At 33.8% G+C, this 25,393-nt stretch overlaps 2 protein-coding genes across 3 annotated transcripts in view; one reads left to right on the plus strand and one right to left on the minus strand.

The window, feature by feature from the left end:
* CTNNA3 (catenin alpha 3) overlaps positions 1-25,393 on the plus strand; it is a gene marked incomplete at its 3' end in the record, with an annotated part of 1,444,109 nt that overhangs the window by 488,345 nt on the left and 930,371 nt on the right. The gene's annotated exons all lie outside the window — the stretch shown is intronic.
* Positions 15,668-25,393, minus strand: part of LRRTM3 (leucine rich repeat transmembrane neuronal 3) — a 179,863-nt gene continuing 170,137 nt past the window's right edge. The window contains exon 3 of one of the 2 annotated variants that reach the window (XM_007456475.1): positions 15,668-17,825. In XM_007456475.1, the coding sequence (XP_007456537.1) occupies positions 17,616-17,825 (210 nt within the window). In that variant the 3' untranslated portion in view covers positions 15,668-17,615. The remainder of the gene's footprint in view (positions 17,826-25,393) is intronic. The other variant, XM_007456476.1, reaches the window with a different exon arrangement.

A 25,393-nucleotide genomic window follows, 5' to 3' on the forward strand; every position in this document is an offset into this window, starting at 1 on the left:
GTCATGTTCATGATCACCTGTGTGACCAGAATTGTCTCATTTGCACTCTTGTCAGATTAATTGCTTCCAGGAAGCCTTTGGGTGAAGCCTAGATAGTTGGTGTTGCCATAATCTTGAAGTTAGTCAAATATCACACCATAGATGAAATCTATGGTGTATACAGACCAAAGTGGCTTCCAGAGAAATGGCCTGGGTTTTTTGTGAGAGAACCATGGAGATTCTGCACTGACACCTACAGGATCCTCCAAGATAGATTATTATAGTCTTCTTAGATATATAAACTCACTTCTTGGATATCCACATATAAATTTTTACAGCTCAGATCTCTCCTTGGGGTCGTCTTGATTGCGGTTGACCCAAAGTTACATTATATTCTGTAGGACTGAGCTTCAGACCTGAATGAAGATATGCGATTTTTAATAAATGGGGTAATTGAAGTGCACATTTTAGGGTTGTTGCTTAGCAGAGAAAAGCCAAGAAAAAGCATAGAAGGTGGCATCCCTCTCCACAGCAGGCCCCCCATTCCCACCACACACATAAACCATACACACATAATGCACACACATATACACATACACACACACACCACTGAGCACCGCTGTTATGATGAGTTGCTGATAGCGTGTTACATGTTTAAGTATTTAGGATTAGGAAAAAAAAATTAAGAGCCATTAATCCAGATTTCTTACCCAACTTTATGTATGTGATGGTAGTAATGTATTGATAGTCCCAGTTGCATCCATATATATAGTATAACAAAACTTAATGGCATGAAAAACAAGAAAAAATATATGGAGACTCCAGAATAGATATATTTTGTATGAACTTGTCTTAATAATTTACTTAAATAAGATTTTTACTTGTATTTTTATATTGCACAGGTTTGTAAATTCATTTTACTCTATTTATGAAGAAGACACCTCTGTTTTTACAAAGGTTGTACAGAATTGAAATGTAATTTACAACCTTGCCTGAGCTTGAGTCAAATCTATAAATGTAGAGGCCTTATATTCCAAAATTTTAATTTATTAAACATATTAGTTTTAGATATATAGTTAGTACATTAATACCCATTTATTCTTTAATTTTCAAAGAAATTTCATGAAATAGGAATTATACAATAATTGGGAACAGAATGCAATATCTGACACTTTCTTGATTTTCCTTTTCTTGCATTTGATCTCTTTTCTCTGATTTTAAGGAATAACAGGGCACTAGGACTTTCAACTAAAGATGGGATTTGCATGCCAAGTGAGAATTATTATATTTTAAGTTTGTCTTTATTGCATGCTTCATAAATCTAGCAGTTGAGCTAGTGTCTAACCATATAAATACACATGAAATGTTAAATGTAATTGAATTAATATATTTTGTGGACAAAATATTATTTTTCCTTTATGAATTTTTTAAGATCTATGACTGAAGTTAATCATGATTAAATTTTGGACAAGATATGAAAACTATATTCAGTTTAAACCTCAATTTGGGAGATTTTGTTCATATTTATTTCATAGTTTATTAACATGGTACCTAAAACCTACATTTTAAGTTTCAGAATTTAACTCACATATTAACCCCAATTCTCTGAATGTAAGTAGAAGGAGACACTTAAAGAGGATCATGAAGTCATGTTGAAGGTATTTTGATATGGGTAAACTTGGATGTACCTGAAAAAAATATTGTCTCTTTTTGATTTGGGGCTGGGATTGGAGGGGTAGGTGGGCAGCTCAGAAAGAGGAGTTTAGGCAGCTCAGAAAGAGGAGTTTAGGCTATAAAGGAAGTGAAGGAATGAATGTTTGGAATATAGTTATCATGGTTTATGGTCTACAAGCTATACCTAGGTTAACTTTAAGGTAAAATTTAATATTAGAAAATAGTTAAGAGCCACTTAATGACAACCTATAGACTTTTGGCTTACTCTAAGAAAATACTTTATAAAAATTATTGAGAACTTCATTTTTAATCCTCATTAGCTCTTTTGATAATATACTTAGTGTCTTTAATCCAGCACCTGAGAATGTTTCTGCTGGTGGAAAATATATTGAAATATATGTCTTGCTTTGCTTAGTGATCTTTATATCTGAAGAACAGTATATGAGAGAAGGGAGAAGGAGTGTGCTGTGTGAGTGTGTGTCCGTGTGTGTGTCTGTAAGTTTGTTTCTATAGCTCATAAGGAAGATAAAAATTAAGGAATGGGAAATCTAAAGATGATGAGATAGTGGAAAGTGGGCATGATGCTACAAAGAAATAAATGAGTATTCCGAAATTTAGATTATACCACTGTTGCAATAAGAATCAAAAATACTTTTAGAATAGCAATTCTATTTTATTTCCTTATACATTTCGCTCCCCAAGAAATAATTTGAGCCTGCTTATAACAAAAGACATAAGAAATAAAATGAACAAAATAGGCTTACAAAGGGGAAATAATATAAAAAAAGAAGAAAGCCAGGGTGCTCAACAGGAAGGCTAACCTGGTTACCATGTTATCAGGTGTACCCTAGCTGTGGCTTCCTGAGCGGAGATGTAAAGATAGGATGTATTACAGGGCTCTAGCATTCATTGAGGACAAAGCACAACCTTATCTCTGGGGTGCTGGGGCGGGGCAGAGTTCCCTCGACCTAATTCTGAAATAAAATTTCTCACATGCTCTTTTAAAAAATATGTTTTATAATGTGATGAATATTTTCCTTTACAGTAGTTCCAATTAAATGTAGAAGCATATTCCCAAAGGCTTTTCTTATATGGATCTGTAGTACATTTTGAGGGAAGACTCTAGTGCATGTGGAGCATATTATGCAGTAAAATAGAAAAATTGTTGAATGTTGAATAGAATGTTCAATAGAATGTTGTTGAATAGAAAAGATAAAATTGATTTCAGAGTTAGAGATGAAAACTTCAAGGGAAATGTTTCTCTCTGCTCTAAAAATAATTGAAAAATGGGATGAAATAAGTCTTCTTGCCTTAATTCTTTTTTTTTTTTTACATCTTTATTGGAGTATAATTGCTTTACAATGGTGTGTTAGTTTCTGCTTTATAACAGAGTGAGTCAGTTATACATATACATATGTTCCCATATCTCCTCCCTCTTGCATCTCCCTCCCTCCCACCCTCCCTATCCCACCCATCCAGGTGGTCACAAAGCACTGAAGTCTGCCTCTATTATCTTTCTTTACCTGCTCTGTTTCCCCCCTCTCAAAAAAAAAAAATGAGGTAAACTTGATCAAGTAAATGGTAACAAGATTCACTCTACAGTGATTATATAAATGTATTCTGCATCTACTTAAAATTCAGAGTTCAGTTTCCAGTTGCATAAATTTAAGATATGGATCAGTTCCACAAGGGTTTAGGCAGAAAATGAATAGAAAAAAAATGACAAGAGAACCAAGTCAGTTAAAATATTTTAATTACACCCCAAATCAAAGGAAACTATGGAAAAGCCTGGGAAAGAAGAAATTTTTATGGAAGCTTACGATTTTAGATCTGGTATGAAATAAGACAATTATAAAATATCTATAATATACTGAAAAGGGTGGAAAATGAAGGTGTATTATCATAATTACCAGTTATAACTAAATCAGTTGTTCATTATTTCCATTCAAAGAACAAACTGACAACAACATCTATTCAATGAGTGAATGATTCAGTTAATAGTTTTTCATGTCTCATTTCTGACATTTTTGGGGGAGATAAAAATACTGAAGTGATTGAAATACACTGGAGTGACTTGGACATAATTTATTACTAACAGTTACTCTTATTTCTAAAAAAAATTTTAATTTTTTTTCTCCGGAATGAAATAGCTTAAATGCTAGATGCTTCAGGGTTTGCTTTGGTAAGAACCTTACCATTTGGGAATTTCATAAGCAGTAACAGGTGAATAGTGTGGATATTTTTCATGTATTAAAAATTTATACTGGTATTCCTCAGGAGATTGGTGTGTTCTCTGGGATACCATGACTCTAGGCAGAAGAGGGAATGTCCTTCAGTGGATTTCTTTTTGTCTTACTGTCCATTACAGTAACACATGTAAATACACTTCAGTGGATGACTTTATATCACATAATGGTTTGGCAGAAATAATCTTATATTTTAATATATATATATATTTTTAGCAAGTCTCATTAGCAAGCTTCTGAATCTTTCATAAATACACACATATAGTTAGGTAAAGCCAAGTCATTGAATGTTCAAGGGATTCATGGAAGTCCTAAAATCCAGCCACAAGCAAAGAGCTCCTTTTATGAAAAGTGTCAAAGGATCTTTTTAAAAGGGAAGCTTTGAGCCTTATCTGAATTTTTTAAAGCACTGGGATATTCAATTTATTGAAAAAAAGACTTGCTTTGAAAACTAGGTTTGGTTGTCAGATCTGGAACTAAGTTAAAATAGAACCGTATTGGCGCGCTAATAGAACTGCATAATATTGTGTAATTGGACAATTTATGTTGCAAGATAAATTAATATAAACTTTTCCTCTTCAAGTCTTATCACCCTTGCTCACTATGTCAGCACACATATGCAATGAGAAGTTTAATAGAAATAATAAAATGTAGCCTTTCTAGTGACCACTAGCTTAAAATATTTAATTTTGCAGATGTTTTAGTCCATAAATCGTCACAAGTCGTTTTGGAAGTAGATGGGGTGGGTACCAGCCTGAAAAGGAGTGGTAGAAATCATCAAAGCCTTTTATTTTAGCTAGCATTAAACCCTATGAACCTGGAATTTCCAACCAGCAGATGGAGGTCTAATAGTATTTCTCAAAACCTTGCTGGAGACTGTCCAATTATTTGCCATAACGATTCCATCCTGCTCTTATTGCACTCAGGAATGTAAGTGTCAGTATTTCACACTAATTGTAACAGGGCTGCATAAAATGAAAAGCAAATTTTCTTTGTAAACCAACTGGAGTTTCTCAGGCTAGATTTTGCTGCTCTTTGATAGGAATTAAGGACAGTCATGAAACTTCAGAAACCTAAAGGCTGTTGTAATTTTATAGTCATTAAAAAATTATACAAAATTTTAAAAATGGGAAAAATTATACATCCTACATATGTAACATTTCAAAGATAATATTCAACGTACTCATACTAAGAATATTTTAGGTATTTAATATAGTAGATAGTTCCAGTGTAATGAACTCAGTTTTACGGGCTCATTTACTACAATATAGCATGGGCCACACTATAGATAACTATCTAGAGTAAAAATTTATATGTAATTTATTTTTGAAAAAAATTATTTGAATATAATATACATTTCATTTCCATATATAGGATTGTCATGGCTGCCCTTGCCATACTGCACACTCTTCATAATCCACAAGAATATTTTAGGAGACCACTAAGAAACAAGTTCTTTGGCATTCACTAAAATAGCATTCTTCATGATGAACTCTCTTCATGTTAATATTGTTATATCCTGGAATTCTAATATTAAAATATATTCATTTTTATAAGTGGGAAGATCAGAAAACTGTGCCTTCAACTAGTTACTGAATTCGCTTCAACTGTTTTGCCTCAGCTTAATGTAAGTTGCATTCTTGAGAATTTAATAAGAAATTGCCTTAAGCACCAAACAAACGGTGAAATCCTTTGGGAATAATGGTAGTCTCATAAAGAGAGGAATTTGTTAAGGGAAAAACATATTTAAAGAAATGGAAAGTTAATAATATTAAGCAGCTACCAGAGCAACAGTGCTTATTGCTGTATCAGATGAACTGACCACTTTACTAATATTTTTCACTTTCTAAAAGAATTGTTTGATAGAATAGAACAGACCCTATTTATAACCTAATTCTCATTCACTTTAATATCAGTCATGTCATAAACAGTAAGTGGTGAAAATTTAAATTGCAAGGCAAATAGACCTCTTCTACATTTTTTCACATATTCCTGAGGTTAGAACTGCAATATAGCCTTTTTGACACACACACACTGGATTTGCATGGGACATGTTAAAGCAAAATAAAAACATCTGGCAATCCATTACACTTATTTACTTATTATTTAACAAAATTCATATGTCCTGAATTTACCATGGAATGGCTAAATTGAATACTTTTGATTGGAGGATTAAATTTAGAAGATTGTGGAAGGGGAAAATTTTTAAAAATCTTCTTTAGTATTTATACATGGAAAGAAACGGAGTAGCTAACTATCTGAGGAAAGCGCTAGACTCAGAAACTATCAGAGTTCTAGATTTCTAGAAGGTAATACTCATAAACATCTAGAATACCTCCCAACTTTCATTAGGAGTGGGGAGTGGAGCCTGCAGGACAGGTGTGAGTTGTGTGATGGGCAAACTTGAGAATCCAGGGTCTCAAATGGCATTTACTTTGAGGACTTTTCTGATTTTCTTCCAGCAAAATTATTCTCCATCAGTCCTATATAGCATCATGCATGTACTTCACTTTTAGAAATATCACACTGAATTGCAATTATTTATTCACTTTTAAGCATTTGATCACTTTATCACCTATCTTAGTCCTTGGCATGTTATAGTAAAAGCTGAATAAATACTTATTTGATTGAATTGAATTAAAAATGCCAAAGTAATTGATATAATATAAAGGATAATCCCTATAGAAAAGAACAGGCACTCAGAATAAATACCTGTGAATGAAAATTTATAACTATCAAGTGACCACAGAGATAGCTGCAAGTTAAGAGTCCAAATGATAAGCAAAATTTGATAGAAAGAGAATGTTCCTCAACCTCATTTGCGCTTTTTAAATATAACAGCTTTATTGACAATTGTCTGTACTTTTTTTTAAGATGTTGGGGGTTGGAGTTTATTAATTAATCAATTTATTTTTGCTGTGTTGGATCTTCGTTTCTGTGCGAGGGCTTTCTCTAGTTGTGGCAAGCGGGGGCCACTCTTCATCGCGGTGCACGGGCCTCTCACTATCGCGGCCTCTCTTGTTGTGGAGCACAAGCTCCAGATGCGCAGGCTCAGTAGTTGTGGCTCACAGGCCCAGTTGCTCCGCGGCATGTGGGATGCTCCCAGACCAGGGCTCGAACCCGTGTCCCCTGCATTAGCAGGCAGATTCTCAATCACTGCACCACCAGGGAAGCCCTGTCTGTACTTTTAAGGCAGAAATAATTCTGCTTATTTTGTTAAATTTTGATGTGTTCATGAAATATTTTACTGTAGTGAAAATTAATATTGAGGAAATGTGAATCCTATTAGTGGGTCTGTTTTCTGTTACCAAAGTGATTTTGATCATGACCTTTAATCATATTCTACTTTTGTTTCTTTATTTGTGAAATGTAGCAATCAAAAGTAAAAGTTGTGTTTACTTTTTGGAATAAAAATTATGGTTAATATTTATCAAGGTTAACATAAAGACTGAAGAGGTTGTAAAAAGAAAAAGTCAGTCAATTTGTAGGCCATTTTTTCACCTGATGCCGAACAGTAATTTGACTGAGGATGTTATAATTATTAGCTTCTAAGAAATTATTTGATTTAATTCACATAATTATTTTAAATTAATAAAGTTGTCTGAATCAGTCTTCAAAATGCATTATGAACATTTTAATGAAACATATATAACATTTTCCACAAAGGATTAATACTATTTAACACCTCCCAGCCCCAAAGAAAAATAAAATACAATGAATAAATAGCAATATAAAGAGAAATAGAGTTGAGGAAAAGTTGGGAAATATTTATGTCCATCTAGAAAGGCCACAAGTTTGCTGTGGCCAGAGTAAAATTTGGGTCTGAACTTTTAGGCAATCAGAACAAAAATTGAGTTTGGTGTTTCTATGCCAGACAAGCAAGACTCTAACAAACTACTGGAGTAACAAATGTACATAAATAAAAACACAGTGTTCTTTCTTCACTTCCCTCTCTTCATTTTACCCATCTGAATACTGTTAGTCTTACATTCTATATTTCTATCTCAGTTCTCACTTTTGCCCAGAATCATCCCCAACAACTCTGCTAACTTTGATTTCATCTTCTGATTGCCGTCTGCACTTACAGGTATTCAATTTAGCTTGATTTTTTTTTTCTTAATATGAATGCCTTTTCTCTTTGCTGAGACTATAAGTCCCTTGAGAACGAGGGCTATATCATATACTTTTTTATATCTCTTGAAGATTCTTGCTTTCCACTTGACATATATTGGTTATCTAATAAACACATCCATTATACTGATGTCTTCATTTGTAGCCTTAAGTGAATAGACTTTTAAGTATTTGGCTTATGAAGTGGACTTTAAATGGGCAGTTGGTAGGGGTCAGTTTGTATATCATCTGAATTTTAATTCTTGTTCCACAATTTAGAAGCTGTATGTTATCAATACATAGTCACTTTGAGCATCATTTTCCTTATCTTCTTAAGGGATAACAATAGTACTTACTTCATAGGGTTATTATTAATCCTGTTAACCATATTAATGAATATTAAATGAATTAATACAAGTAAAATGTTTAGAAAAGTAAACATTAAATGTTAATTATTATCATTTTGTTTTAAAGCACTTAGTACTAAGTCATTATTTCTGGAAATAATTAAATTCTTGTGGCAATTATAGAGCACAGTCAATTGTCTGCCCTCAGAAAGTGAAAGTATATGACAATAAAACTATGTCATCATTATAGAGAATTATATTTATATTCACAGTAGCTTGAAGGCATATACTTATCTGAAATCTATATTTGATTATTAAATTTAAAAGAAGTGACCCCAAACTACATGTTTCATATTACTTAAAATATTTATCTGTTAAAAGACACTTCTTCCTATCCCTTTATGGTAGTACCAAGGTGTCATCTTAGTTCACACATTTTTGTTCCATAACTGGAATCAAATGCAAGGAAAACATGAATAAGGGCTACTTCCCCAGCCTTATGTTATTCTTCCAGAGAATGATGAAGTACGACAAGGGTTCATTGTGAAATAGGCATGTCTAAAATCCAACAATGGTTCAAGAAACTCAAGTTTGGAGTTCGTTAAGGAGGAACTGGCAAAGAGTTTTGAAGGATGTCCAGTACACTGATCTTAAGATTTCATCAAATCCAAAGGTGAAAAATTGTCCACCTCACAAAGATCTCAGGTTTTTTTCCAGATAGCTGAAGTTCAGAGATATTCAGTGTCTTTCCTTAGACCTCTTTGTTATAAGTGTAGTCAGAGTAGAGCTGGGATGGGTCTCTAGGCTCTTGTCTCAAGGCAATAATTTCCTTATTTTATAAATGAATATAAAATGACACCCATAGATAATGTTACAAGTGTCTTGGTCAAGAACTGCTAGAGAGGACTTTAGAAACCATATTTCCAGCTTCCCACTGCGGTGGACATGCTATTCCAGTAATTGCATTATGGTAGAGCAGAACGAATAGGGTTGATCCAGTCTTTCACCATGTTTTCATCAGACTGTTTAGGGCATTGTCTTTATGTATCTGTAATTGAAAGCAAATATATCATTGATATAAAACAGTAAGCACAGATGGAGTATATTTAAAACACAGTTCATTTCTCAGCATCAGAATCTGACTAGGTATATATGAATTAATATAATTACTCATGGTTAAAAGCAGCAATTTGGGGCTTATATTTGGGCTATTTCAAAATGGATCTTGAAAAGAGCATTTGGTATTTAGTTTGAATCTTTTCTCCTGACTTTGCAGTTTTTCTCAGGAGAAATAATAGTGATAGTTAAAGTATTTTTTATCCTTAGTGTTCTCTCTTTTGGTAGAATTAATTCTATCTATTTAATATGTATTGCCATCACAAATATCTGTTTGTTTTTATGTCCCTAATGTCAATATTGGTTTTTACTGATGACATTTGATGACATAAATGTTAATGTAAATTTTAATTATTAGTCTTAAATTTTAAAATTACTTGCAGGCTATCTAATGAGAATAAATCACATTTCTTTTACCTACCTCTCGGTATGTGTATTTTTTTTTGTCTTCTTCATTGTCCTTTACCACATCTTCAACACAGATACAAGGAGCAACTTTGTTGTTCCAAATCAGAATTACTTTAGATATTTCAGTTATAATTTCTGTATGGTGGTCGTGGTGCCAGGATGAACAGATGTAATGATACTAGATTCAGGATGCTAGAGCTTCTTTCTTTGCTGGATTTATTAATTGTTTTAAATTTATAGCATATAGTTTTATCACAGTTGTAGTGGTGGCAATTTTTAGTAGAATTGTGACTTACAGAGTATTTTACTGGCTCTTGAATCCCATGTGGATTATTAAAAAATGTTTTTTACATGGATGTTACATATTCATATAGTGTGATGGAGTAAAATGATAATGTAACTTCCCAATTATATTACCTTGGGCTTGTGCAAGTTCAAGGAGAAATAGGAGAGATTGTTAGTCCAGTGGTTTAATAAAATGCTCCGAGAGACACTAATGGAATCAAGGCACTATTTAATAATCATTTGTTAATAGCTAAAACTAAGGAAGATTTATTTGAAGATGTGAATTTAAAAATAAATGTAAAAATAATTATTTGGCCACCTGCACATAATGATGAAAACTTTTATATTACCTTCACAAGGAAAATTATATTTATTTTTAATTTAAACTATATATTATTGAATATGTTCTGAGTAACAGGACAAGCAGAATGTAGATTGTTATAGAGGTTATCTTCCTGCCTCCTTTATGTAACATGCTCCTAGGTCCCATATCATTTGTGTAAGTAATGATACTTCTATAAAAAATATCCCCACATAAAATCATCAAAGGAAATATTCTGCAACCTAAGCCATGTCATTGCCAGTTAACGTTTTCTGACTGTAGATGATTGGTCTTTTTTCACATTGTCATTGCACTGGTTACTTTATTGACTGTTTATCTATATAGTTTTTGCTTCAATTGACAACCTTCCCTCCATCTTTGGTCAGTTGAGTTTATATTATGGATATCTACTTATCATATTTTTGTCATAAGTTTATAATATGCTAGAAAAATTGGAAATGAAACATGAGTATTTGGGAGTATTTATTTATTTATTTACTTTTGCGGTACGTGGGCCTCTCCCATTGCGGAGCACAGGCTCCGGATGCGCAGGCTCAGCGGCCATGGCTCACGGGCCCAGCCGCTCCGCAGCATGTGGGATCTTCCCAGACTGGGGCACGAACCCATGTCCCCTGCATTGACAGGCGGACTCTCAACCACTGAGCTACCAGGGAAGCCCTGGGAGTATTTATTTTTTGAAGGATTTTTTCTTTCAAATGTTCATGCTTTTTAGGAAACAATGTATAAAACTTCAAGAAAATAATAGATATTTCTTTCTATTTGTGGACTTGGGATATTGAAGGAAATCTCTGCAAAGTGTGAAATAGCTTATGCAATTTTTCTGTTTAGGAATGGGAAAGTACATTCTTTTCCTCCTGTCTCCACACCCCTTATTAAAATAAATGAGCCTAATTATATTGATTGTGGTCTTTGTTAACATTTGAAAATGTGCTGTTGTGTGGTAGGAGCACATCCTTAGAGTCAGGAGCACTGGATTTGAATCCCCAACTCTACTATATAAGCCTTGGCAAATTATTCAGCTACCATGATTCTTATTTTCCTTTTTTTAAAATGGTGGTTATACCTGTTTCCTAAGATGATTTGAGAATGAAATGAGGACAACACAATGCCTATTACATCATAAATTAGTCCTTCCTCTCTCCCCAACTCCAGCTTTTCAACAGTTATATTATTATCCATGAAAGCAAGTAATAAGTTAAGTGAATAACCCAGCTGATTTAAGATAGTTTTCAGAGATTTCTGTTGAAAGAGCTAATGGGGAGCAAAATCTATAAATAACAGTTTGTCAGGAAAAACTTGACCATTTTATGTATAGTTGTCCTTTGTTGCACCTTCTTCTAATCAAGAAAAATGTTCATCCAGGATTAGAAAACTAGATTCACATTGGAATAGGAAAGCACAAGAAGAATTTTAGACTAGAATAAAAAGCAATTGAATGGCTTGGCAAAAGTAAATTCATCTGAATAATATTTTGGAAAATTTAGCATGCCTTAGAGATTAGCTCCAGAGATTCTGACTCAGTAAATCTAGTATGGATCCAAGGGATTTGGGCTCATTTTGATTTCTTAATAGTAGCTTTGACACTATGATAGGTGACAATAGTTTAAACCAATAACTAGAAAAAATATAACTTGTCAACTTTATCCATTCATATTATTTTAATAGTATTTTTCGTATTAGTCCAGATAAATAACTTCCCTAACTGAAACTGACTGAAAATGATCACTCTAGTGTCTATAGACCTGCTCAAAACTAAAGTCCTTTCTTTTATACAGTCTGAGGTAAAGACTGCACCATAGAACCTTTAAGACCGTGTGCTGCATTATGCAACACAAGATATGTGTAAATCAGTTTACAAAAGATAAATTAGTGAGTGGTATTTCAGATTAGAAAACAAGAAGGATTTACTTCAAGGATACTTTATCATATAGTCCCTTAATGTATTTGAAATATTATTTGATTTATACAAAATAAAATTTCACTTAATTTTTTGGGACGATATATATCATATAAAAGAAAATCTATAAATAGATAGGAGAAAGGAGGAAGAAATTCAAGAGTTCTCTAAGTCCTAGATGGCTGAGGCACTCTTTTGCTTTAAGGTAATTGTCTTTAATAGAAAGGTAAATAATCAACTGTGGACTTTTTTAAACATCAGTTTTACCCTAACTTAAAAATGTTACATATAAGCCTCTTATCTCATAATAAAATCATTATACAAGCCATGAGAGATCTTTACAAATAACCCATCACCATTTTGGTATATATTTTTTAAATTTTCAAATATTTCTTCTCCATTACAGTTGATACTAAAATGAAGCACAATTGCTGATTGTCAGTCTATTCCACCCTTGTGGGTATGTCAGAGTTTTGAAAGCCTTGACCCTGGATCCTCTGCCTTTAGTACCTCTCTAGTTAGGGACAGCTGTGGTGAGTTGAGAAGGTAAAAGTAGTTGGAGGCTCTTACTTACTGCAAGACTAACATATCTGGATTTCTTACTGTATAATCAACCCACCTGGACCTCAGGACTTTTTATGTGTTACAAGGTGGTTATACCATTACCCTGACTGATAAACTGTTAAGAGCTATGCCACTGTAAGATGTTATTATGTCTACTCTAGAGATTTCTTATCCTTTTTCCTGAGGCTGAATATCTACTGGTTCTGTTACTTTTTCCTTCATTGGCTACCATCTACCCAGCAGAAAATCTACATCTGATTTTCTTTCTTCCAGCTTACTAATCATTCACATCAGGTACCTGTTTTCATGCTTTGAATTTCTTTGCTTTTTTTTTTTTTTTTTTTGCGGTACGCGGGCCTCTCACTGCTGTGGCCTCTCCCGTTGCGGAGCACAGGCTCCAGACGCGCAGACTCAGCGGCCATGGCTCACGGGCCCAGCTTCTCCACGGCATGTGGGATCTTCCCGGACCGGGGCACGAACCCGTGTCCCCTGCATAGGCAGGCGGACTCTCAACCACTGCGCCACCAGGGAAGCCCAGAAAATATTTTTGAAGAAAAGATTCTATTTCTAAGCAGTTTGTGGAGTCATACTGATCTGATTTCAAGTCAGGATTATGTCATTTGTCTTGAATGTTAAATTTGGGCAAGTTTTCTTTCCTTCTAAAAATATAATTTATATTAAAATCTGTCTGATTTTGTGGTTTTGGGAGTAGGGATAGAGACTTGATAAAATGAGCTGATCAAAAATATTATTTGCTTATTAGCATATGTTTTTGCATCTATACATCAGTTTGGATGAATTACATTTCATTTTTATTGGAAGGAGAATAGAGAAAATTATTCTCTGTTAAGATAGATGTAAGAATTCATGGTTCAATAAGTACTTTTGCTGAAACAAAAAAGGAAAAAAAAATTACAAAGGTTTTTCCAATTAGCTCTGAATTGAATGTGTTCAGTTGAACATGTGTTAAACATATGTTCAACCTCACACTATGAATCTGTTTTATAACTCTATGCATAATCTTGATTTTGATGATCTTTGTTTTTTTCTTGTTTTTTTTTTTTTTTTTATGCTTCTCAATTTTATTCTGGACCTTGGGGCCTATATATATCCACTTCTTGGAAGCAACCATTCTACACATTCACAAATGATATGATTTGTTAATAAATTTATGACTTGTTATACTTTTTGAATAAAGAGTTTTAATGTGGGCTTCCCTGGTGGTGCAGTGGTTGAGAGTCCGCCTGCCAATGCAGGGGACACGGTTTCGTGCCCTGGTCCGGGAAGATCCCACATGCCGCGGAGCGGCTGGACCCGTGAGCCATGGCCGCTGAGCCTGCTCATCCGGAGCCTGTGCTCTGCAACGGGAGAGGCCACAGCAGTGAGAGGCCCACGTACCGCAAAAAAAAAAAAAAAAAAGTTTTAATGTGAGAGCCCAGAGTAGCACACAGAAAGAATCCATTTAGCCCATATATTATACAGATAGAGGAACTGAGTTAAATTAGGGATTACTAAACAACATGTCAAACATTTTTTCATTCTATTTACTATCTGGAAATTCTCTGGCCCTGATCAGAGAGGGAAGGCTTTTAGTATAGTGGAAAGACTAATAGGGTCTGAATTTTGAGAGTAGTTCAACTCCACCAATTATTAGCCCTGTGTTCTTGGGCAAGTCTCAACTTCTTTGGTATTAATGTGTCTTCATAGATTGTTTATGAAGGCAAAATGAGATAATTTATGTGGAATGTGGTTTGTAAGCTTCAAAACACCGCATAAATATGTTTGCTGTAGCTACCGCTGTTATTGTAACCATGTTGGGCTGAACTGCATTTTTCAACTCCAAACATAGAAACATTTCAGTTGTTTAAAGAGGTGAGAAGTAGACAGGAAGGAAGACATGGGGTGGTTAGAAAGAGGAAATGGGAGATTACTGAATTCTGAAAAAGACAGGTTAGAAATAGGGATTTTAGACACAAATATATAAATTGCAAATGTATGGTAAAGATTCCAGACACAATCTCCTCTAGCAGGTTTTCATTTCCCCAAAGCCCCCACACCCCGGGACATGGCAGAATAAAAATTAAGCAAACAAGTAACCCAGCATCTTTTTTTTTTTTTCCTGCTAAAGATCCTTTGGGTTTAATTTCAAATATGACAAATAGCAAAATTCTTAGTTTATTTGGCTCTTAATGTACGTAATAAGTCCTCCGATGCACAGAGCTAAGACCTCCCATGCACCTGGTTCCAAGGTGACTGCTTCTATTTATAGTTGTTCACTTCAGATGAACTTAAAATGTTTAAGAAAGAAAGCAGTTTGCTTCAGGAAATAAAGGGCATATATTTGTGAGGCTCCCTGGAACCTTTAAAATTTCTAAAAATCATTTGTCAGTTTGAAAATGTCTGGAAAGAGAAGATATAAAATGCTTATTTACACAAATTAAAAGATATTTGAATCTTTGCAAGGACCAGTTCTATGAGAAAAAATTGCAAATGACATTTTGGTTTACATAACAAATAAAATTTTGCATCAGATTTCAGATCCACACATAATAGATTTATAATTAACCCTCTATAGATTTGCTAACTGCAAAGCAAAATATCAGTGTAGAGGATTAAGAATACTCTGACAATAATACAGTGCAAGGAAATTAGAAATTGGAAAAAAGAGATGAAAATTAAGCTAAAAATGACAATTTTCTGAATAGCAAATAATTTATGCAAAATATGTTACAAAATCTGGAATGCTAGATAGTTGATACAAGTACTGTGACATTTAGTTTCATTTAAATTAGTAAGAGTTTGCTCTTTCAACATTTTGTTTTTTTCCCTTCTGACAGTATATTTTCAACAAAAATTTGCTCTTGATTTTTTAAATTCATTCTCTTTGAACCTGCTCTTAAATTTGCCATGATAAACCTGCGTAAAACTACACTTTTGAATTTCTTTGGAAGAAATTAAAAAATTGAAAGTTTGACATTGGTTTTCACAAATTCTTTTCTTCATTGTTTTTGACTGTGTTTGATCCCTATTAGATTGACATACTCTCAACCTATTTTTGATGTCATGAATTAAAAATGACAACATAAAAAAAGCACTTCTAGTGTAACAGCAATTGAAACTTGCAGTTTTATATTTTAAAAAAACACAAAAGAATGTGTGAATACCATAGATAAAATAACAATATTTTCAAACAGTAATCTGTGTCAAGCAAACAACAGAAACAAGTTGATTATTTCAGCCTCTGAAAAGTCAGGTTTTCATAATTTGATTGAATTAACTTTATAATACAATTGGATAATCAATATATGATCCGGGGTGGTTTCAAATTACTCTGGATTATTTTTCAGATAATTTGGAGGTGAATCTCATTATGAATAGCAATATAAACAATTTAGAACATATTAAGGATGTTTACAGTCTACTTGCATGATAAAGTTCCACCATGGCTCATATCTGTATTGAATCAGCTGTAGATGTTTTAGAGTTCTCTCCCAGGAGAAAATTGATGTAGCACACAAAGTGAAAATTTTCATATATTTCCTTTGAGATGTTCCTAAAATATAGCCTCACCATTCTAAATAGGAAATTGTCTTAAAACCAGGCACATTTTGCACTGATGGTTATTTTTAGGTAAACCACTTTGGGTTAATTAAGAGGAAAATTACTACTGTACAATTATTATGCTTTATTCTCCCACCTTGGCCTGAAGTAATGAGATGTAACAGAGTTTTTCTTTGTCACTGGCAGCTGCACCTTTTAAGTATATCAAACTCTGTTGCTGTGGTTACGGCCTTTGTTTCCAGTGATGTTTTGTCCATGCTTCCCCCCACCCTTAACAATGGATTACTCAAAAGAATGAAATAATGAGTCATTCATTCAGAAGTAAGTTGTTAAAATATCCCTCTTTATCATTACATTTCACTGCTTAGAAACCAGGCTGTAATTCAAGGCAACAGTTAAGTCTGAGAAGTGTTAAAAAATCTTTGATTTTTTTCATTTATAAGAAAGACCTGTCTATGTAATTGAAGAACTTCTTATAAGTCTCAACAAACCCTTTTTGGTTAATGTATTACTTCTGGACCAAGTAGATAAAATTCTACGCAGTAAGCATGATAAAAATCGTGCATGTTTTGCACAGCACAGAATTTGAGAGTCAAGGTTTCTGGGCACAAAAGCAGTAACAAAACAGTCCCTACAAAACTGAGTAACTCTGAATAACACAAGAAATAATTTTTGTTAATTTAAAATTTTAGAAACTGAAATACATAAAGTTTGTAAAGTAAAATGTAATTAAATTATGGTACTGTACATACGAGTTGTTTCTATAATTGAAACTTTACAATATGAAAAATACATTAGCTCTGTACAGTTTTTACAGGTAGGTAGGATGAGTTTTGACAAAAAAAGATCTTTTTTTCAGGGTCATACTCTAAGTCAAAAAAATACTGCACAACTTAGCTAATTATAAAGTATAGAGTTGAAACAATTCATGTCTTCTTTATTTCATGAATCAATCTTGGATTTTTGTTTATTTTAACAGGGGATTGTTTTCTTTTGTTTTTAGAGTCCACAATGAACAAATCTTCCTCATTTTGTCCTTGAGGTTACAAAGTTTGATGGCAACCCTTGGTTACCAATTAGCTCAGTTAAGCCAGCTGCTGTTTATGGTCACTGATTCGGCCAGCTGTTGTGATTGTGCTCAGGTCCAGCTCAGTCTCTAGGTGTGTTTCCATCGTATCTTCCTGTGCATTCGTTTCAAAGGATTTATGAGAGAGAAGTTCATGATGCACCCCACAGTAACTTATTGTGGGCTGGTCGTATGCCAGAAAAGTTGACACATTCATTGATAAAGGTATCTGGGGAAAAATGACATGAGAAAAGTCAGTTACAAAAAGACAACTTTGGGGGCAAGATTTGGGGAATGTGAAGTGCTGACCTGACTAACTTCCATGGGTACATCTGTGGCTCAAGAGTCCCCCGCCATCTCACCAATGTCCTTCATTCTCATACTAGCACGCAGAATGCAGCAGTTCTAAAGCATGAGATGGAGCTGCTCAAATCTTAACTAGAACCTTCAGATAAATAGGAACCTAAGCGATTCTGAAAATGCTAATGCCTCAGTGAAGCAAATTTGTAGTTTTAGAACTAAGACAAATATTATTTGGTCACTTATGGTATTGGAATATAATTGAACAGTCGTTCTCAAACTTTATCATACATAAAAATCACCTCCCCCTTCTTCAGCTCCAACATCCACTTCCCTGATTTTTTTTTAATTTAGTAGGTCTGAGGTGGGACCTGTAATTTGCATTTCTTATAGTTCCCATATGATACTGGTGCTGTTAATCCACACACCACACTTTGAGAACCACTGCAGAAGAGAATTGTCTAGGCAAGTCATTCTGGCTTTTCTTACCCAATAAGTTCTTCTTTTTTTTTTTTCCCCCACATTTTAAAGTGTTTTTACCTATATGATCTGGATACTATAACTTAATATTACTTCAGAAAAGCTATAACATTGTAACATGCTATGAAATAAAGAGTAGGGTTATCTTCATGATGGTCTTTTTTAAAAAGCACCTTTTCTTCACTCCCATAGGTGCTCTTTTGGACAGTAGCAATGATGGTGCCTGACTGTGCTATGATTGCCGAAATAGTCCTGTATACCTGTGGCTTTGTCACAGCTTGGCCACTGTCAGTAAAGATTGTGGCTATGTATCCCCTGTCAATACCTTCTTAATGTTTATTTTTCCATGAGCATTCTTTGAAACATTAATGTCTGTAGCTTGATCCATATATCTAAACTCTAAGGTTTAGAGAACTCCCAGGAAGAAACTCTGGCTTCTATGAAAGTCTAAAAGCAACCAAGGAAGAGGCTAGTTTGAAGGAATTAGTGATATATGTGTGGAAGGGACTCCTGCTAATTGCAGCTTAATGAAAGGAAGCAAGTTCTAAAAATAGGAAAAAGCAAGAGTGACCATTGTGAACAGAAGGGAAACATATGTGCTACAGACAAAAGGTACTTTGAAATGTAATCAGATGTCAAAGTCTAGAGATTATTCCCATTTCTTTCAATAAGATTAAAAAAATTGTTCTAAAAAGTAGGCAGTTTTGAGGAAACTTCAGCCCTGATCTCTGTTTAATATCCTAATTACTAATTCATGTTGTTGAATTACCTTGGATAAAAACTTCCACCATTCTTATTTGGTGGTAGATATATTTCTCTTTGGTCACCTCAGACTAAATTCCTCTGATCTCAGCTAAGATTGGAGCCCAAAGCCCTAGATTTTATTAACTCCTTCTTTACTTTCTTAGTCCTTTTCTCCATACATACGAATCCTTTTTGCCTCTTTCCATCCCTATCTTTCTACCCTTATTTAGTTTTCCTTTAGTAAAAATTAGTTGAGCTGTTATTTCCCTGTTTTCTCTTGTATTCACTTCTTTTGAGATTATAATTTCTTTTTAATGTGAACATTTCAATGTATCAAACGTGTAAGGCTCAGTCCTTGGAGACAGAAATGTAATCCCCTTCATCAAATTACATTCCTGAGAACTCTTCCTATTTATGTGAATTTTTAAAAATTTGAAGCATGCTACCTGACGTGTGAATGAAAGGCATCATACACTTTAAAAAATGGTCAAGGTGATTGAAAGATCATAAAGAAAATAATACGATGCTTCCAAAGATGCTCATTTAAAATAAGGAAGAACTATTGTTACAGACGAAATAGCTCAGATCACTAAAATACAATATATTATTATGCACAAGTAATTGTGCAGCATGAATAGATTTGAGTTATAGGAGAGAATGAAAATAGAACTGTTATTGGGTGCGTGAGTTTAACATTAGCCTCTGGGAAATCAGTGTTCTGTAATGTGTTATGGGTCATATATCTGTAGGATTTTACATACTTGTTCTTATTTGTCATGGAAACTTATGGTTTATATATGCTATATTATTCCTGGCTTACTTGGAATTTACTGTGAATAATTCATAAATTTTATGGTGATTTATGAAAAATAATAAACCATGATACATTTATTCTGTGTGTGTGTGTGTGTGTGTGTACGTGTGTACACAATTTCCTGCTTGATTTAGTATCTAGAGGCTGCTGGTATCCAGAGTGCAAGTCCTAATTTGAACTATATCAGGTAGTTAGTGCTCATTATTTATTTAAAAATCCCACATATTTTCTTTATAGAGTTTCTTATTTGGGGATATGTTTTATTTTAAAACTCCTAACCCCTTGGTTATACTTTTTTAATGTCAAGTCATATTTTTCACATTTTAATCTTTCTGAATTTGGGATGGTACTTATAATTAGTGTGGACGTTTAGCATGTATTTTCTTCCCTGCAATTGAAAGTGATTCTTAAAGTTGATTATATCTTAATATCAAGAAAATAACATACTAAGTTGTATTTGTAAGTAGAATTTAACAGCTAAACATATCTGAATACATCACAGTAGTTTTTTCCCAGATTGACTTAAATGATTTTGCAAATCTGAAAGTTAGCATTAGTTATATTCACGTGTATATTCATAGGAATATACACATGTATTGACATACACATATACACAATATATAAAGACATACGTAAATACACATATATATTTTATATATATATATATATATATATATATATATATATAATCTTGTGGCCAGTTACTTATGATTTCAAAATTATTTAAATCTGGTATGGAAAGTGCAAATTTTGGTGATATATTAGTTTTGGACAACTGTTTCATATTTGTTGTATAAAATATATACATAGATGTATACTGTATATATAGAAATATTATTTTCACACACACATGCACACATAGTGGCTGGGTAGTGATGGAGAGGCTATCCACTGGCATTAAGCAAATATCTTGAGGCTCAGATACAATCCATGTAAATCCATTCTTGTCACCCAGTCAGTAAATACAGCAGCCCTTTCTCCTTCCTCACATAATCGTCAGTCATGTGACCTTGTGCCCTATGTTTTCTCTTCCCTTTCCAATCTGACCTGGGCATTCTCTATTCATCCTCTCTGTCTCTGTCCCTTTCTCCATTGTTACCTGATTTATATTAATGTGCAGGAGAGGCACACAGCCATGCTCTCCCCTATGGATAGAGTATTCAACAGGACAGTCCCAGTTTATGCTTATTGCCCCATTTTGGAAAATAAATCACTTTAGTCAACCTACCTGAAGATGACCCAAATATGTTTTTGTTTTCTTTTTTGCGGTATGCGGGCCTCTCACTGTTGTGGCCTCTCCTGTTGCGGAGCACAGGCGCCGGACGCGCAGGCTCAGCGGCCATGGCTCACGGGCCCAGCCGCTCCGCGGCATGTGGGATCTTCCTGGACCAGGGCACGAACCTGTGTCCCCTGCATCGGCAAGTGGACTCTCAACCACTGCGCCACCAGGGAAGCCCCCAAGTATGTTATTTTATAAAATGAAAATGAACAGCAAGGGCAGTAGGAGATATAAATCTAATAAGCCTCTGCTTCCCCAGACTTTTTGTTACAGGGCTCTATTTAAAGTGTCCATAGAGTTTTCTTGTCCTTTCTGAGAGAACACTTTCAGTGAAGTTTAACCTGATAAACTCCTATTTATAATTACTTATGGTTTCCTTCGATACTTTAGGTCAGTATTTTTCAGGTGAGTTAATTATTCTTAAGGCATAACTTATAGAGATCCAAGAATATGAAAACTTAACTCCCCAGAAAGCAATATCATCTAGAGTCTGAACTAAGAAATCATTATATGCTATTCTAATGATGAGAGGTAAAAGCTGACATTATTTAGGAAATTCCCCTCAGGAAAAATTTCTACTCTGCTAAACTAGTTACTGTCTTGATATCAATGATATTTGCCTAAGCAGTAATTTTCCGATGTCTGTCGCAACATCACATATATGTACCTTTCACATACACAAATTTTGTAATGTTAGATGAATAAAAATAACTCATTATTAAGTCTTTTTTCCCATTCATTTAAAATGTTCGAGCTTGTGACTTTAAGGGGAAAGAATAACTTTTTAAAGTTTCCAATTTGTGATTAAGTAAAAATGGTCATTTAAATCTTATATTCACTGCAAAATAATATGTATATTTGTACACATATATATATGTGTATATATGAATATGCATGTGTATTGCTCATATTCTAATTAGTTGGTTACAGGCCATTTAAACATCTTTTCCGTAGGATAGCAAGGATTATTTTAAGTACAGTAAGTACTCTGAAGAACAGAAAATGACAGTCCACTTTTGAGAGGGAATAATAAAAAGGTTGTTTTTCCCTCTCTAGAATTGCAAAACATAGGAAATATTTGCTTGTTGAATGTTATTTCTGAGTAGAGTTTTTCTAAGTATAAATATTTCTATTGATTATCATTGAGGAGAATGCTCATGCTGTTCCCATATATCATGGGCGAAATCTTCTCTTTTTATAAGGCCAATGTTACCTAGCGAGTATTCTGCCTCTCTAGGCTATTGAAAGGATGTTACTTTAGGGTTTTTGTAGCTAACAGGGTTTTGTTTTTCAGTAATCTGTATGTAGTGAAAGAAACAGACTTGCTTCATGAAGGAATTAATTTTTTGAGATGTAGCCTTTATCACTATCAAGACATTTTGCCCCATTTTATGTTGTAATTCAGAGGCCTATCATTTTACATTTGTTTTTCATCTACTAAATTTAATGAATTTTCAGTTGAGTCTATTTCTACCTATTAATATATAAAATAAAAAACAGGCATTATAATATTTTTCCAATTAATAGTATTTCTCTAGTTTGTCTCTAAATTTGTCTCAAACTGGTCTCATTATCTCTGGATCCAAACTAAGTTCTTCCCATGGTCCTTTTTCTGTTTTGGGGAGCACCAAGTTAAGTCAGCTTTGCCAGTCCCCTTCAACACTTCCTTGTCCCTTGTTCCAAATGTCCCATTTTTTGTCCATTACTTTGTTGACATCAATGACATATATCTTTTACATGCATCCACTTCTCTCATTTCTGTTGCCATTATCTTGGCTCAAAATATTATTACCTTGTTTACTTTAGTGATTGCATGACTGGCATGCCTAATCAGTAGAGTTAAAAATAAAACTAAATATTTGTAAATTCATTTCTCGAGATTAACTATATTTCTATTTATTTAAATGTAAGCAGCATGTAGAAAATAGTGAATGCTTTTTTCTTTTTCTTTTTTATCATGTCTGAATCATTACTTTGTCTTTGGAAAGAAGTGGGATTTGAAATATACTTTATTCTGGGAAATTAGCTTCCTTAAAAACATTATTTCATGTGTACATATAGATATATGTGAGTACACACATGTACATATCACACCACTGCTTGTAAATTTCTCAATTTATTTAAAGAAGTGTTTTAATTTTTTCAAAATGCACTTGCTAATGACTTTATTCTTGTTTATCTTGATGCCTCTACTTTCTATATAGGTTATGTAAATTTTCCAGACTAGCCTTTGGTTGTGTTAGAGTACGTGCAACTTTATGTGTATTGGGGATTGGTTAGAAACATTTGCTTCAGTGCTACCAAACATGAGTTTTGTGTACAGGCTGGTAGTTTTACTGATGGTAAAAATAGAAAGTTGTGTCTTTGGTATTACTTGAGTATTATTAAGAAACTTGATGGAAAATATCTTTTCTACTGGCTTGATTCTTGAAAATCATGTTACTAATTAATATTTTGTTCTCTAAGTATTGAGGCAGTTGGTAAAATGTAAGTATTATATAAGGAAAAATAGTGTAAGAAATTATCACACTGCAGCTTGGTTCACTGGAAGAGTGTCAAAGTTTGCCTAGATGTTACCTCTGGTCCTACCTTAATTCTTTAGGGTTTCTGTGGTGATTTCTCTTCCTAGCCACCTGAGCGGCTGTGGGCAGTTGTTTCATCTCTTGGTCTGCCTGGACACCTGCCTGGACACGTCCCTAACATTCTCCTCATTATCATCACTGTCATTTATTGAGCATTTACTGTGTGCTAGGTACCATGCTACATGCTGCACTCAGGTCATCTTATTTAAGCCTCCCAAGGCTGTTGTAAGATAAATATAATTATTCCCATTTTACAGTTGAAAAAAACTAAGACTTAGATGGTTTAAGTAATTAGTTAAAAATCATTTACCTGGTGAGTTGCAGAAGTGGTTGCCTGACTTCCTAACCAGTATGCTTTATTTCTTATTTATCACTTTATCTAACTCACACTGGCTTTGGAGCCTAGAGGGGTGAACACAGTATCATGTGTCTGATACTATTTAGACACCAATTATCAACATTGGATCTTATTTCCAGTAGGGAAAACACTATGATTTGCTAAGCTACACTTTAGCTTTCTGATACTGCTTTGCACTTTGGGTCCTCAGGAAAGAAGCCTATAGTTGATCAGGGATTCACAATGTGGATGGATGGTGACAGCTCAAAATCAAAGCTCTCTTCTTCTTACTAAGCTCATATTGGCCAAAAACAAAGTGTAAGGGGAAGGGTCTAATCTGGAGAACATTCTGGACTGGGATAGGAGCCTTACATATACTCCCAGATAAAATATGTGTAAGATTATTTAGGGAGACCTTTAGGGATTTTAAAACTAGATGTCTGTGTTGACTTGGAAATTGGTAGAAATTTTTCCAATTAAATGATGTTAGTTTTTCTTTTTAACAAGAAGTTTAAAAAGTTAAAAACCTCAGTTAATCTGATTATTTTGTTTTATATTAAATGATACTTGTTTTGATTTCTTTCTGTACATAAAAGAGTTATAAGTAGGTGCTGGAGTACAGGAGGACTGGTGAAGTGGAGAAATAAACATGAATAAGGTGTAATTTCTGCTCCCTGACAAAATCATAGACTAGTGAAGGAGATACACATATAATGCAAGAAAGGAAAGGGAGGCAATGGATGGGGTGAGCTAATAGACAAGTTGTGTGCTTGTATAAGGATGTGTGTGTGTGTGTATATATATATATATGTATATATATATATATATATATATATATATATATACGTATATGTAAGGGAGGGTGTGTCTGTGTATACATATATATGTATATATGTATACACACACACACTTTGCTCTGACTGGCTGATTCTACTTACTATGTCATTTATCCTTTGCGGGTGCAAAACAAACTAGCTATCTTCTCTGTTTGGAAATAGTGTTGTTATTTTCCAGATTTATTGGCAAGAGTCAATATTGCTGAGAAGTGATTTAATGTTTACTTTTATAGACTCTCCCACAAAGATACTATATTTTACTTTGAAATTTATTTGTTTGAAGAGCAATCTATCTCTTGGAGCTCTTAAGCATTCTAATGGTTAATTAGTGTGAGTATAATAGACTGTTGGATCATCAGTTTTAATTATCTTGATTCTACTAGTAATTTAGTTAAAGAAGCATTTTCAGGAAGTGCTTAATTAAG

This window comes from Lipotes vexillifer, unplaced genomic scaffold (assembly GCF_000442215.2).
Source record: "Lipotes vexillifer unplaced genomic scaffold, Lipotes_vexillifer_v1.1 scaffold520, whole genome shotgun sequence".
Classification (NCBI taxonomy): domain Eukaryota; kingdom Metazoa; phylum Chordata; class Mammalia; order Artiodactyla; family Lipotidae; genus Lipotes; species Lipotes vexillifer.